The 15135-nt window shown below is 36.4% G+C and overlaps 2 protein-coding genes across 7 annotated transcripts; one reads left to right on the top strand and one right to left on the bottom strand.

Annotated features, from left to right (window-relative positions):
* The first annotated feature begins 15 nt into the window (after positions 1-15).
* Positions 16-7292, top strand: LOC131951391 (N-acetyl-D-glucosamine kinase). 4 transcript variants are annotated; one of them, XM_059313787.1, is made up of 11 exons: positions 16-104; positions 2083-2155; positions 2890-2974; positions 3591-3689; positions 3832-3973; positions 4382-4492; positions 5406-5518; positions 5658-5745; positions 6062-6162; positions 6495-6573; positions 6847-7292. In XM_059313787.1, exons 2-11 carry the CDS (start codon positions 2115-2117, stop codon positions 7029-7031), a joined length of 1044 nt encoding a protein of 347 aa, XP_059169770.1. In that variant the 5' UTR covers positions 16-104; positions 2083-2114; the 3' UTR covers positions 7032-7292. The 4 variants fall into 4 exon arrangements, with proteins under 4 accessions (XP_059169770.1, XP_059169774.1, XP_059169772.1 ...); XM_059313791.1 differs by having other exon boundaries at positions 83-104; positions 2086-2155; XM_059313789.1 differs by lacking the exon at positions 16-104 and adding an exon at positions 124-142.
* Positions 7293-10557: 3265 nt separating this feature from the next.
* Positions 10558-13417, bottom strand: LOC131951386 (uncharacterized). Of its 3 annotated transcripts, none has more exons than XM_059313778.1 (4): positions 13344-13417; positions 13169-13265; positions 12479-12751; positions 10558-10745 (listed from the first exon to the last, which is right to left on the bottom strand). In XM_059313778.1, exons 2-4 carry the CDS (start codon positions 13220-13222, stop codon positions 10602-10604), a joined length of 471 nt encoding a protein of 156 aa, XP_059169761.1. In that variant the 5' UTR covers positions 13223-13265; positions 13344-13417; the 3' UTR covers positions 10558-10601. The 3 variants fall into 3 exon arrangements, with proteins under 3 accessions (XP_059169761.1, XP_059169762.1, XP_059169760.1); XM_059313779.1 differs by having other exon boundaries at positions 13169-13239; XM_059313777.1 differs by having other exon boundaries at positions 13169-13417.
* Positions 13418-15135: the final 1718 nt, after the last annotated feature.

The raw sequence follows: 15135 nt of genomic DNA, 5'->3' as shown, positions 1-15135 counted from the left end.
GGCGTCAGCTCACCAATTGAAACGATTAGTTAACTTCGTGTCACATGATCAATGTTACTATTTGTAGCATTTTATTTGGGAACCGCCCCCTTTTGCTGTTTGTGGTAACAAAATACACGCTGGCAAATGTTGTGTAGAATGTGTAGGCCTAATAAAAACTGTCATAGTAGATTCTACTACTTTTGTTATCGGAATGAAGGTCTAGGTCAACTAGATGCTCATTCAATATAGTCAATATAGATCTAGAGTGGAATAGAGCAAGTAGTAGGCCTATACCATTTAAATAAAACATGTGCTTCATGTTGTGCCCCCCCCAGTGCATTGACATTGTCAAATTCAAAGCACTGGCAGAGGGCGAGGCTCTGATTAACACTTGAAGAAAAAGCCCAGCAAAAAAAGAAAAGAAAAAAAACGGCTTAACTAAAATAGGACATAAAATAGCACCATTGAAAAGTACTAGATCTAACTATTATGTTGGCCTAAAGCAGCAAGCACTGCTGCTAAATTGCTAAATTAATATTAATAATTAATAGGCCCTATAGCAGGCCTAAATTTAAAATTATTAATTTTAATTTAATAATAATAACAAAACATTGCAGCAATGATAGCATGACATTGGTCTCTAATTTAAAACTCTAACTCTAAATCGATAATTTTAAATTTAATTTAAATTTATCCCTTTATAATTTATTTTGTAGGCTCACTACACCTAGGGGACCTAGTCTAATCAAATTATTTAAACTAATTTTAGTAGGCCCTAATTTCAAAACTAGGCCAAATTAATTATTTTAAATTAAATAGGCTGGCTGTAACTAGTAATTAGTGTAAGTTTTTTTTAAAACACCAGTTTCTTTTCTAAAATATTTACTGAGATTGTTCAACACTGAGTGCATTAATCATTGTCTTTTGCAATTTTAAAAAAAAAGACTTTTACAAATACGATGTAATTTCTAATGTTTAGTATCTAACATATCTGTTTCAAATGCAAAATTGTGGCTCACTTTCTGAACCCCAGATCAGCATCACAACTCATCTCTAAAGTCCACCCCCCATCCCCCTGAGAGTGACATTTTTGTTGGTTACCACTAAAAACAGTAAATACTGGACCTACTCTATATTAGTCCCCTATCTAATTATTCTTTCTCATGGTTCATCCATAAATGACATCACAGTTGTAGAGGAGACAGTCCTTAATTTGTGACGATGATGTCACAGTTTAGCATTTTTAAAAAAAATAATTTTAGAAACTGAATTTTAGCCATTATTTTGCATTTTAGAAAGCTGTTTTAGTAAACTGTAATAATATAATAGAAAATGACTAAAATACTCTAAGTCTACCGAGCTCAGTAAATATTTTAGAAAAAAATCGATGTTTAAAAAACATTCAAATGCAATTAAGGATAGTCTAATCAATTATGTTATGTGCAGCTAAGCTGCTAAAGTGTAGATTACTATGAACATCACCTGGCATAGCCTGGAATTGGTCACGGGATGGGTTGAAACACACACACTCACACACACACACACACACATATATATATATATATATATATGAGCTGACCCGCGTTCTAGCATATGGCGCTATACGACGCTATTATTTTTTTTTCTACTTTTCAGTAATTCATAATTTGTGAATTCGACACTACCAATATTTGCTTGTAAGGATGATTACCCCCCATCCCTACTCCGCCCCCTCCCCCCTGAAAGCAGCCTCCCCTTAATTACCTTTCCTTAGTTTCAAATCATTTAAAAACTAAAATTATGTCACCCTAATAGCCGTCACGATTGTAAAAATTTGGCGTAAACCACAGCTCAGCAGACTGATGAAGTGGGGGTGGGATGCCTAAAGAGCGAGGGAGGGGGTGGTTTGTCCCTCATGGTCCCTCCATGAAGAGAATTTGGAAAAAATGTTTTAAGTGTTTTTGTTCATGGGAGGGGTTATAACCTTTGCCTATGCCACTGTCTATGAATATAAATGATGATGTGTGGACAAACAAAAAATGTGTCAACTAGGTTTTATAATGTAGTAAAAAAAACCTTTAAATTGGCCATAGTAAAAAGAAAATGGTTTCTTCTTTCCAGCAGGACTAGACTACTAGCAGTATTTCATCAAAATGTCACAAGAATCATTCCTATACTATGGTGGTGTTGAAGGGTAAGTTATTTTGATACATTTTCAGTGAGACATACAGAAGAAAAAAGTAATATCTCTGATACTTAGGTCTGATCTAGTTGTGGCTGGATTTTTATGGCACACCTGTTTTCTTGTGCTAATTCATAGCTAACTGGCTAGTATAAACGACAATGACGACAGGAACCCATCTAGGAAAGATAACTCTATAATCAAACAACTGCTGCCTTGCAAATCCTTCGTTAGTGGACTAAGGCTGCTGGGAGTAAATCCAGAAAGAAAAGCAGGCTCGGAGTCGACAGGTCATATGGCACTTAACATATTGACTCATATTGCTTAATCGTTTTGGAGTGACTACTCCTCCAATATTAAAATTAAGAAAGATGAAAAAGAAGAAATACAATTAATTTGTAATATTAGGCCTATACATTTCAATTAGTTGATACAGTGTTTATAAGAATTATAAATATATAGACCTATTATAAATATAATTATAAATATAAAACATTTATTATCTAAATATGCTCAACAAGATACATTTACATTTACCTAGCAGTTTAGCTTATGATACATACATGTTTTTAAAATGTTAATGCATGATTTATTTTTTATCAAATAATAAAAGTGAAGTTTGCCATTTATTTTATTTACTTATTATGATAACTTCATCATACAATCATAGCCTACTAATTTGATATTAATTTTGATCTAATCAATGTTTTGTTAATAATAATAGACCCGTTTTATTTTTTAATTAGTGGGGCCTCAAACACAAAGTTTGTTTTGGTCAGATCTGATGGAAAGCTAATGGCCACTAGTCAAGGAGAGGGAACAAATCAATATGTAAGCTTATTCCTTAAATTTGCGTTGCTAGTGATCTTAGAATAGTAAAATAATTTTTGCTCTAGAAAGCAAATAGTTCTCATCTGTGGATTTGCACCCAACAATTGCTCATTTATTTCGTGATTCAGGCTCTAATAGCTTAAAACCTTTCTCTGTTGATATTTAATGTCCTTGCAAATTCTTGCTGCATGGCTAAACGAAGGGACATAAAAAGTAGTTGCTTAGAATGATTAATTAATTAAAAAATCCACCTTTATTTAAAAGAAAGCTTCAGAAAAGTAAAGTTATTGTTTAATAATAATATCAATAATAATAACCATAATAATAATAACCTATTAATATTAATGTTACTTCAATATATTAATAATATCATTATTCATTATAATAATTTAAAATACTTAAACAGTCAGCTTATACATTTTGTATTAGATCCTACTTAAGTAGCAGAAAAATAACTTAGTGTACAAATTATCTCTATGTACAATTAATTAATAGCAGTGGTATGTGGTAATTATGTGTCGAGGCTTGTAGCAATTAGTTAAGCAAATAACAAGAAACTATTTTTTTATATATCATAAACAGGCTTTTCATATTTGGTTGTTTTGTTTGTTTACAGTTAATTGGTGTTGATAATTGCCTAAAGATAATTAGTTCCCTTGTGTATGAAGGCTTGAAGAAGGCAAACTTAGCTGACACAACTACCTTAGAAGGTTTAGTAAGTATACCAAGCTTTTTAAAATTCTACAGAGAAATTCCATATCTATTTGTGGATTACTATGAAAATTCTTTAAAAGCTAGATATTGAAATCCCCTTTCAATCTTTTAAAGATTTTCTTTCTTCTCTAAAACAATCTTAGGGCATGAGTTTGAGTGGAGGTGATGAGAAAGGAGTTCAAGTTATAATAAAAGAAACACTAAAGAAAGACTACCCAAATCTTTCTAAACATTATTTTGTTGGCAGTGATACACAATCTGCCCTTGCTTCGGCCTTACCCAATGGTGTGTACAGAAACATTTTGAACTAAACCTGTCTGCAATCAATTGTTTTTAACTTAGACTATACACAATTACAGATTCATATTATTATAATAACATAAATAATTTTGTTGCAAATAGAATGCAGATGTTGTAAACTATTTAAAATCATTTTGTAAAAATCATACATCATTTTAATTAGTTGTATAAACAATTATGTTAATATTTAAGACATAGTACTTATGAGTAAAAACTATTGAAAGTAATGTGAATATTTTGTTCCTGAATTATTGAGTTTTTATTTTCATAATTATTTTAGGTGTTAATATTTAAGACATTGTATTGTACTTATGAGTAAAAACTATTGAAAGGAAAGTAATGTGAATATTTTGTTCCTGAATTATTGAGTTTTTATTTTCATAATTATTTTAGGTGGTGTTGTGTTGATAGCAGGAACGGGCTCAAATTGTCAGCTGATTAATCCTGATGGCTCAATGGCCCGTTGTGGTGGATGGGGCCATCTGATAGGAGATGAGGCCTCAGGTAAACTGATATACGCTGTAGTGTCATGCAAAGTACCGCACCACTGGTTGCTTGGTTTACTATTTCTGTGTAAATGAGGTTTAAAATTACGTTTTTCTATTATAGTAGTTAAACAGTAAAAAATTAGCATTTCAAAATACCCTTTTAAAGTTAAAGTATGTTGATTAAGATAAATTAAATTGTACGAGGGTGGCAAATTCGTATTAATCAGCCAAAATTTAGGGGTCGGCGTGGTCGAGTCGGTAAAGCTCATGTTTGCTAAACCGAAAAGTCTCGAGTTCGAACCCTCGGGCAGATGAGGCTCGTTAGCTGGGGACAGCCACTCTTCTAGGAGAGACAACTCCAAAATTAAACAACTGCTGCCTTGTAGATTGTTCTTGGTTGGACAAAGGCTATGGAAGCAAATCCAAAAAGAAAAGCAGGCTGAAATCGGAGTCAATGGCCTCAATGGCGCATAACCAGTTGACACGTAACGCTTAATTGTGTTGGAGGCGTGGTCGAGTCGGCAAAAAGCTCATGGTTGATAAATTCGAACAAAGTCTCGAGTTCAAACCCACTGGCAGATAAATCTCGATCCCCTTCAACACTAATAATTAAGAACAAAGAAGAAGAAGAAGAGCCAAAATTTGTTGAGATCAATCAAGATTGTATATGCTAAATTTTAAGTAAATTATGACTCTTCAAGCTGTTGTAAGAAAATAGACCCACACTCCCCTAAAGGGAGTCAACTTAAGAATAAAGTAGATTTTGAACTTATCCCCACTGCTTGCTAAATTGTTTTGCTACATTATAAATAACACAGGTGATAAATTATTAAAATTTTAAAATATGAATTTCAGTTTCTAATTACTCTATAATACCTGCTCATCATTTGTTATTGTTTGGTTATTTCTGTCAATTCGAACTCCCTTAGCTTGCTGGATTTCTCTGAAAGCTGTCAAGGTCTTTTTTGATCATGAAGATGGATTTGTTATCTCCCCTCATAGCACCTCATTAGTGAAAGAAACTATTTATAAGTATTACAATGTGAGTAGAAGTTTCTCTACATACCCATAAGAATATTTTAATACAAATTAATATCTATTTTTTTATGTTATGTCTTATTATAAAATAGAGACTAATTTGATTAATTGTTAAAATTATAATTAAAAAAAATTGTTTTAAGGTTAAGGATCGCAGTGGAATGCTTGATCACTTATACACCAACTTTAATAAAGCTAAGTTTGCTGGTCTATGCAAAGATCTAGCCCAAGGTAAAATTTGTAGTTGCATTCTAGTTTTAAATAGATCTCATTTTGACTCTCTGTTCAAATGAATTACATTACAAATAGTTCTAGCATTTAAAAAAAATAAACAGTTTATTTCTTTTATTATTTAAGTAATTTGTTTTTGAAATTGAGTAATTCAATTCTTTATAGAAATATAAAAACCCATATTAAAATAAATTTGTAAATTCAAAACTATAATTTATACTCCCTCTATATTTTTACACCGAATGTTAATGTTTTATATTCTCAACAAACTTCAGTTTTTGTCGTTGAAGTATTTGTAGTTATTCTTATGTTTCAGTTGGTTTAGAAAAAAATGATCCATTATGTTGTGAAATTTTTAAAGAGGCTGGAAAGCTGCTAGCTCGACATTTGTATGGAATATCAAATAAAATACATAAGGTACTGTAACTCTCACTCTATAGTACTTTATGTGAAATCAATATCATCATCATCTTTTCCTGTTCATGCTCAAGATGGTAGATGAAGTAGTGTTCATCTGTTTCAATGACCTCGGCATCACAATGACCAGCTGCTTTTACTTTCCCCAATATAAGTCTACCCATCAGAGCTGGGTGGACTCAGGGACGCCAGGCAGTCACTCGTCCAAAGCAAGAGCTGAACTCGAGATCTGTGGATTATCAGTCCAATGCTTTACCATTTGGCCATGTCATCCCAAACTTAATTAAATAATTATTTAGTGTAGCTTTATCAATGGCTTATCTGTCCTGTAGGATTTAAAAGCAAGGGCAGGTGGTTTACCTGTGGTGTGTGTTGGTTCTGTCTTTAAAAGCTGGAAACTTCTGGAACCAGGTGACATTAATATTTGTTTACTTTCTCAACTTTCTTGATGTTTTAAAGTATGGTGTGATCACAATAGAATTTTATCTTTGTAATATATATCTACAACCTTAACTTTGTTGGGAGATTTAATGATACATCATCATGTTATTTTATTTAATATATTTTAATCAATTAAATCTCTATGCGTCTAACTTTATTAAAAGATTTAAATCTCAAACCATAGAACTTCAGTTGCAACACAATTCATTTATGAATATCTTTGAAAATCTTGTTTTTTCACAGGTTTTATGGAAGAGATGACTTCTAATTTAACCAAGACTGACATTAAGGAAGTCGTCTTGCTCCACTTAAACTCCGAGGCCAGCATCGGAGCAGCAGCTTTGGGGGCCAAGGCCGCTGGCCAGGAACTCCCATTAGACTATGCTAACAATGCCACAGCCTTCTTCCACACTGTTTTTTCTCTGTAGGCTTGGCCTTGTTGTGGACATTTCATTTGTTATCTTGTTGATAGAGATGTCAGGCTTTTTAAGCTGATCTATTTTTTAAAATTTATTTATTTGCAGTCACTATATGGCTGTCTACAGATTCTTTTTACAAACATGACATATGTTAAATGACATTAATCTGTTATTCTTACTATAATTACTTATACGTTCCACCCCAATTTTTGTTAAAATACAGACATATCTTCCAGTTCGAGACTTAAGAGATTAAAGTTTGTATTCATTATATAATTTACTGATGAATGTGCAGACAGTAAAGAAATTATTTTTTTGTCTGCTAAAAAGGGATAAAGCAAGTTAAACATTAAATATCTATAAATAACTTTATAAAGGAATTATTTAAGGCAATGTGTCTGTTTATGTATTTAATAAAGTAATAAGGTGTATGTGAATGCTATATTTGGTGTGTGAAAGGTTACTGCTAAGCCAACCTTACCCTCCCTCCTGTAAGCATCCACAAAACCTGACTTCACCATGACCCCCCCCCCCTCCCTCTCCTATCCCGCATGGAACTGAGCGGAAGTTTGAGTCTAAGAACAGGGTTCATTTGGAGTTAATAGAATATAAAGAGGAAGGGGGGTATATTGGTTTGTGTTGTAGGGCCTACAGTACAGTGCTGCCGAAAGGTTTTCCAACTGGAAACTGGGTACACAAAGTCGGTAGGATGTTTTTAAAAACAAATTATCGATCTTTAAGATAGCACTAATAATTACTATAAAACTCTTCTACCTACTAAACGGAAAATAATATACATAATCCGAACCTTGTATCTATTTTGATAAAGACCCTTGACATAATAACCAACACGGCAGGAAACGCGAAAATATTGAAGATAAAAAAATTTAAACGTAAATTGTAAATTTTAGTACAAAACTTGTTTCCCCTTAATAAATAAACTACTCTACCATACAAATTAAAAGCTATAATAATTAGTTTTATTCACTCTAACAGTGCTATCGCCTTACCAATTATCAAATTTTTGTAGCACCTGCAAGTGGTCGATCTAATTCAAGCTCTTTGAAAAAGTGTATAGTTTATATAAGGCCGCGGTAACTCTAGGTCAGTTTTCGGTCACTATAAACGCGATTATTTCCCGTTACATTGAATTTTGTTAGCTTACTTTCACTTTGCCAAGAAAAATGTCCCTGCAACTTACTTGCAAATGCCTTATCGAATTCAGGTTAGAGGAACAAACAAACAAACCCCGCTCTGCTTTTATAGATATAGAGATAGTGGTTTCCCAGAGCCCGACTGTTCTAACTTCAATTTATAAAAATATTCATATCACATACAGACATACGTACACACAAACACAGATAAACTAAATGGCTGAAGATTATAAGGCTAGTTAAGTGGCGGATTATAGGGAGAGACGTAGTGGAGGATTATAATGGAGACCAGGGTTTCTTCCAAGTTCAAGGCATCTCTTCGGGGGGGGGGGGGGGGGAGTAGACTTTCATCGGGGAAGAGCCCCCCCCCCCCCCCCCGGAGAAAAAAGTCTAGAAGAAACACTGATGGAGACTGGTTGATTATTGTGGAGGTAAGAGGCGGATTGTAAGAGAGGCAGAGTACGGGGGAGGCTAAGTTTTTCTATACAGAGAACAAGAGAAAGCAAAAAAGCACGTTTTTACTTTCTCAAATACAGAGTATGGAGAAAGTAATGTAGTCGTGCACAAAAATCACATGAAATGTTGAGTTTTTTACTGTTTTACACCTTATTACTTCATTATGTACAGAGTATAGGGGATTTATTGTAATCTGATAAAAATGCTAGATCCAGATTTATCAAAATCTCGGAGTTTTAGTTTTACGTGTCATCGAGTCGGAAAAACTGGGCTTTGCAATATTGTCCTTGTGGATGGATGTTTCTCTGTCTGAACACGATAACAAATAGTTTCAGTTATGTTGACGAAATTCCATATATAAGTATTATATCAAACGAGCTGACCCGCGACGTAGCATACGCCGCTATCTAGTTGTTTTATTTTCTAATCAACAATTCATAATTTGTGAATTCGACACTACCCCACCCCCTGCCTCCCCCACCTCGCCCAATAAAAGCAGCCGTTTACAGACGACAAAGAAAGTATCAAGCATAACTTATAATCTCCCCTTGCTTTCAAATCGTTTAAAAACTAAATTATCTGCCCCTAATAGCCGTCACTTATTCGAACCGGCTCTACTATTGTAAACATTCGGGGTGAACCATAGCTCACCTGACAGGTGGGGATGAAGGTTGTGGCTAAGCTGCGTGGTGTTTTCTATGGTCTCCATGAAGAGAATTAAATATATAGATTTGTAGCTCTGTATCAACTTTTCCGGTAGGTAACTTCAAGTAGGTTCGCGCAGTAATAAATTAACAAGAAGTAAAGCTGTTTCTTGTAAGTCCGCGTGTCTAAAACTTACTTCCATCTGAATGCTCGTCGGGCCATCCCCTGAGTGCTGACATTACGGCAACGGGGGTTTAGCCGTGCGTGTTCCACTTTTTTAAGTGTCTACACACTCACGACAAGTGACATTGTTATGGAGCAAGTAGCGGACATAATTATTGTCTCTGCACTAGGTAGACGGACTCGACACAAATCTTTCTACCCGGTTCAGTTGTGGCCATTAGTACCTGCTCGCGAAGTAGCAACGGTAGGTGTGTGAGTCGTGTGGGCAGAACGCTCATAGGCGGATCACTGAAACCGTAAGGAAACTCTTAGGGCCATCCTAATGACACAGCGCCTTGGCGAGGTGGGGTGGCTTGTGTGCCCCCGTGACTCCCATATCTACGTCGGCTGGAGGGTAGTGCTCCTGGTAGGTTTAACCATGTCGAACAGATGTGCGTGAGTAGGGGCCAGACTAAATGCTGTGCGGTTTCAAGCATCTCTTGTTGTGTCTACCACCGATTTCCAGGTAATATGACTAGCTAGAGCTGTAGGTGACATAACGCCTTCAGCCTCGCTCTTTGTAAGTCAGGAACATGTCATTGCTTTTCTCTTTGCGCATTTTTCTGTGTGCGCTTTTTTCTGTGTGCGCTTTTTTCTGTGTGCGCTTTTTCTGTTTGCGCTTTTTTTTCCCGTTGCGCATCTTTCTGGTCACCCTGAATTAATCTAAACTGCATACCAAAAACATTTATTCTTAATTTTTTTTTATATTAAGCTTTATAAATAGGCCCTTATTGAATATTTTGCTGAACTTAGTATAACGCTATAGTTTTTTGTTATAAAAAATCGTTTTCTATATTACAATTTAAATAAGTAATAATAAAAAATAACGGAAATGTCAATTTTATTCCATATTATTGATTAAGCATGTGGTCTAAATCGTTTTGTGGGGGACAATTAGTTGTTTAAACTAATTTAACAATTAAAAGGTAAAAAAAAGCAAATTTCCTTTATAATCATATTGCATTTCTTGTCAAACAATATAATTGTTAAATACACTTCAATTAATTTTTAAAAATTTATTCAACCACATATAACGTATAAACAGTAAGAAACAGAATAGTGTAAACCGATTATTAAAAATTTAATTTGTGGGTTGTCCCCCTTAGAATCTAGTGTAGGACGACTGAGTACTGGAACTTTGTTTCCTGGCTTCCGCTTTGGCGTGGTCCATAATCGCCTTATCAAATCTTTTCCGCATACTCTCCAGATCCATCGTTGGTTTTAACGGCCTTTCGTCTATCAGATCCTTTAAAAAAATTGAATTATAAATATTAAATTACACTTATAATTATCTTAGTTACTAACATTTCTATGAATTATATTATAGTTTAATATAGTTCACATTCGACTCTTATTTGTAACAATGAATAATGTACATGAAAAATTAAGGGTGCCGGATTTTAAGAACTGGTTAATGGGGATTATGGTTTTCTCCGGTTAATATAAAATTTAAAATATCTCAACTTTCCAGTGAAAACTGAATTTAACTGATTCTTCTTTTTGTAACACTAAAGATCTAATAAATCCAGATATTTTGGGAGAGTGATCGAAATGATGCTTGGGGCTTTACAAACAGTGGTGACACAGTAGCGGTAACAAAGAAATTGAACACCAAAGACTATTAATTAATCTCGTTTATATATATATATATATATATATATATATATATATATATATATATATATATATATATATATATATATATATATATATATATATATATATATATACATATACACACACACAGTATCCTATCTGCTGTGGCGCTACCCTCCTAAGCCCTCTCCTCTACCTGCCTAAGCCCTCCCCTCTACCCTCCTCCCTCCTCTACCCACCTAAACCCTCCTCTACCTCCCTAAACCCCCCCTCTACCCTCCTAAGCCCTCCCCTACCCTCCTAAGTCCTCCCCTCTACCTCCCTAAGCCCTCCCCTCTACCCTCCTAAGCCCTCCCCTCTACCCTCCTCCCTCCTCTACCTCCCTAAGCCTCCCCTCTACCTCCCTAAGCCCTCCCCTCTACCCTCCTAAACCCTCCTCTACCTCCCTAAGCCTCCCCTCTACCTCCCTAAGCCCTCCCCTCTACCCTCCTAAGCCCTCCCCTCTACCCTCCTCCCTCCTCTACCTCCCTAAGCCTCCCCTCTACCTCCCTAAGCCCTCCCCTCTACCCTCCTAAACCCTCCTCTACCTCCCTAAGCCTCCCCTCTACCTCCCTAAGCCCTCCCCTCTACCCTCCTAAACCCTCCTCTACCTCCCTAAGCCTCCCCTCTACCTCCCTAAGCCCTCCCCTCTACCCTCCTAAGCCCTCCCCTCTACCCTCCTCCCTCCTCTACCTCCCTAAGCCTCCCCTCTACCTCCCTAAGCCCTCCCCTCTACCCTCCTCCCTCCTCTACCTCCCTAAGCCTCCCCTCTACCTCCCTAAGCCCTCCCCTCTACCCTCCTAAACCCTCCTCTACCTCCCTAAGCCTCCCCTCTACCTCCCTAAGCCCTCTCCTCTACCTCCCTAAGCCCTCCCCTCTCCCCTCCTCCCTCATCTACCCACCTAAGCCCTCCTCTACCCTCCCTAAGCCCTCTCTACCCTCCCTAAGCCCTCCTCTACCTCCCTAAGCCCTCCCCTCTACCTCCCTAAGCCCTCTCTACCTCCCTAAGCCTTCCTCTCTACCCTCCTCCCTCCTCTACCCTCCCTAAGCCCTCTCTACCCTCCCTAAGCCCTCCTCTACCTCCCTAAGCCCTCCCCTCTACCTCCCTAAGCCCTCTCTACCTCCCTAAGCCCTCCTCTACCTCCCTAAGCCCTCCCCTCTACCTCCTTAAGCCCTCTCTACCCTCCCTAAGCCCTCTCCTCTACCTCCCTAAGCTCTCCTCTACCCTCCCTAAGCCCTCCTCTACCTCCCTAAGCCCTCCCCTCTACCTCCCTAAGCCCTCCCCTCTCCCCTACTCCCTCCTCTACCCACCTAAGCCCTCTATCCTCCCTAAGCCCCACTAACCCTCAGCTGTTTCGTCTGCTCCTTGTACTGCTCCAACAGTTTTCTCCTCTCCTCCTTGATGTCCTCCATCTGCTGGGCCAGACTCCTCGCCTCATACAGGTACCGGTTCGAGTCGTCGAAGTACACCTCCAGCTCCGTGGGGTTCATGCACTTCCGGATCATAAACTCCTGCCGGTTCCTAGGCATGTTCTCTGGCAGACGTCTCAGACAGTGGGGGAGGGTGCTGTACAGTTTGCCCATCCGTATGGCCACGTTGCCTCTTTCTTTGGAAGACTGTGGGAGAAAATAATTCTTGGGGATCAAAGCTCAAACATATTGGCTAGTAATAGAAACAAAAACCAACATTGTCGTGTGTTTTGTTTTGTTTTGATGCTACAGCTGTTAATGTGGGAGTTAGGTTTAGAGATGTAGTGAGAGCTAACACTATACCGTCAGTGGTAGGATAAAGATAAAAACTTACCATAGTCAGTGGAGGTTTAAAAATACACTAGCTATTGATCTAACAGCTAAATAATACCAGAAATGGCAGGATGAGTTTGAAAAAAAAAACAACATTGATCGAAGCAACAATGGCATGAAACAGATAACAAAAAAACAACTTACAATTGATCTATCACTAGATATTGTAGAATGAAGATACAAATCTTTCCATGGGTCAAAGACCACACCAACAAGGATTACATAACTTACCATGGCACTGAGACTGCTTGATACGGTTGATTCATTGCTTGAAGACTGCGACATGGCCGAACAGAAATAGCCTAAAGCGAATAAAAGTAAGGAGAATCTATATATTTTTGGGCGTTAAACTCTTTAAAAAATCAGATCTAGATCTATTACATTGATTTTTTAAAAATATTCTGACTTTTTATTTAAACTGTAGATCTAAATCCTTGGCTAATGCCTATTGAAATTAGGGTTGTTTACAAACTTAAATTTAGAATCCAACCAAATAATGATTCAACTCTAGTGAAAGAATGTGCGCTGTAAAGGGGAAATTCCGTTGCACACCTGTTTAATTAAATTCACACACAAATGACACGAATTTACATTCGATAGCAAATTTCAGTTAAAAATAAACCGGGAGTGATCTCCCCTAAACTTTCTCGAATATTCTTATATAAAATAACAGGGAATGGGAACTCGGGCTATAGACATGATTTTTAATCCATTTTAAATACTTAAAGTTTTAAAAATAGAATAAAATCTCGTAGACAAATTAATTGCACACCAAGTGAACGCGAAATAAAAAAGCGCATAATAGTGCGCAATATTATTATTACTTTTAAAATTTACATTAGTTTTTTGAGAAATCGGAAGTAGCGTAAAGTACTACTTCCAGTCAACGGAAATGACTCAAATTTTAATAGAAGGTAGAGAATTAGATCTTTTACTTACGTATGAAATTTCATTTATCTATCTGAAATAGTACTCAAGTTATAGGCTTTTGAAAAATTCAAAGTAGGAAAAGTACCACTTCCGGTTATCGGAAATCGCTCAAAAGTTGATACGGATCTACGATTTTGATTAAATACTTATATATGAAATTTCATCAACCTAGCTGTAACGGTACTCAAGTTATCGTGTTTACACACGGACACACACACACACACACACACACACACACACACACACACACAGACACACAGACATACGGACAAGATTGCAAAATTATGTTTTTCCGTATCAGTGAGATGCAAAACGTCGAGATTTGCAAAAATCTCGATTTTTTTTTTTTGCACGATTACAAGACTTTCTCTATACTTCGTATATACGAGAAAGTAAAAACAACTTGAGGTACGTTTATAGAATCAACTCACTTTAAACTTTATAGTGTAGGCCTATATTTTTACCTGTAGGTTAGATTTGATATAATTAATCAAATGGTTGCCTTATACTGTCTTATAGGCCTATACATGTTCTCAGCTAATTAAGTAACATAACTAATTTTAAAAATACAAAAGAAAAAAAAAACAGACTAAAATATCTTTTCCGTTCACATTGATGGACAAACGACAACAGCGCTCTGAAATGTGTTTTTTGTCTCCATTTCTAGTCCGATATAACCAGGGGAAATAACTGGGTAGCTCTAGGTAAAGTTGCAATACTCGTGTTGTTTCCCTTAGCTCGTACTGAAGAGTCACCGCTTGGGACGTCATCCATGAACTTAATACGATAACTTACAAAATACAAAACATATGTAAACATTCATTTACTGAATTTAAAGTTTTGTTCAATGCTTGAGAAATACATCGGGTCCCAAAATAGCTCATAGTTTCTATTCATTTCTGATCTTAACAGCTTGTATTGGCACACCTACTTAAAATGCGCTTAAACTCTCTTAAACATGCGAATGTTCTTCAATAGCATTCCTTGTTTCATACAAGTGGGCCCAAGTAGGCCTAAGTATGGTTTCGATTATTAATACGTTGTGATTGAAAATTATTTCATTGAGTATAGAACTGCTGGGTGTAGTGTCAGCAACAGAGATAACTATATATAAGTTGTCACGGTATATTCGTTGATGTTGTGGTGTGCATGTTGAGTGTTGCCAGTATATGTTGGTAAAGTGAGGCCAGTTTATGAGCGTGAAGTTTATAGAGCGGTAAGAGTGGCCAGTGTGTGTGTATAAAGTATGGCCAATATATGAGCGTAAA

This window comes from Physella acuta, unplaced genomic scaffold (genome assembly GCF_028476545.2).
Source record: "Physella acuta isolate Inbredline_101_S28 unplaced genomic scaffold, ASM2847654v3 ptg000810l, whole genome shotgun sequence".
In the NCBI taxonomy this organism is placed as follows: domain Eukaryota; kingdom Metazoa; phylum Mollusca; class Gastropoda; family Physidae; genus Physella; species Physella acuta.
The sequence above is the reverse complement of the archived record's forward strand: the minus strand, read 5'-3'. Positions and strand labels throughout refer to the sequence as shown.

What these genes read in the sequence shown, in the direction of transcription:
- LOC131951391 (XM_059313787.1), top strand. Translation starts at nt 2,115, where the DNA reads ATGTCACAAGAATCATTCCTATACTATGGTGGTGTTGAAGG. An exon ending in GAGAGGGAACAAATCAATAT is followed by an intron (nt 2,975 to 3,590) that starts GTAAGCTTATTC and finishes GTTTGTTTACAG; the next exon opens with TTAATTGGTGTTGATAATTG. An exon ending in GATAGGAGATGAGGCCTCAG is followed by an intron (nt 4,493 to 5,405) that starts GTAAACTGATAT and finishes GAACTCCCTTAG; the next exon opens with CTTGCTGGATTTCTCTGAAA.
- LOC131951386 (XM_059313777.1), bottom strand. Translation starts at nt 13,222, where the DNA reads ATGTCGCAGTCTTCAAGCAATGAATCAACCGTATCAAGCAGTCTCAGT. An exon ending in CAAGCAGTCTCAGTGCCATG is followed by an intron (nt 12,752 to 13,168) that starts GTAAGTTATGTA and finishes TTTCTCCCACAG; the next exon opens with TCTTCCAAAGAAAGAGGCAA. An exon ending in AGCAGACGAAACAGCTGAGG is followed by an intron (nt 10,746 to 12,478) that starts GTTAGTGGGGCT and finishes ATTTTTTTAAAG; the next exon opens with GATCTGATAGACGAAAGGCC.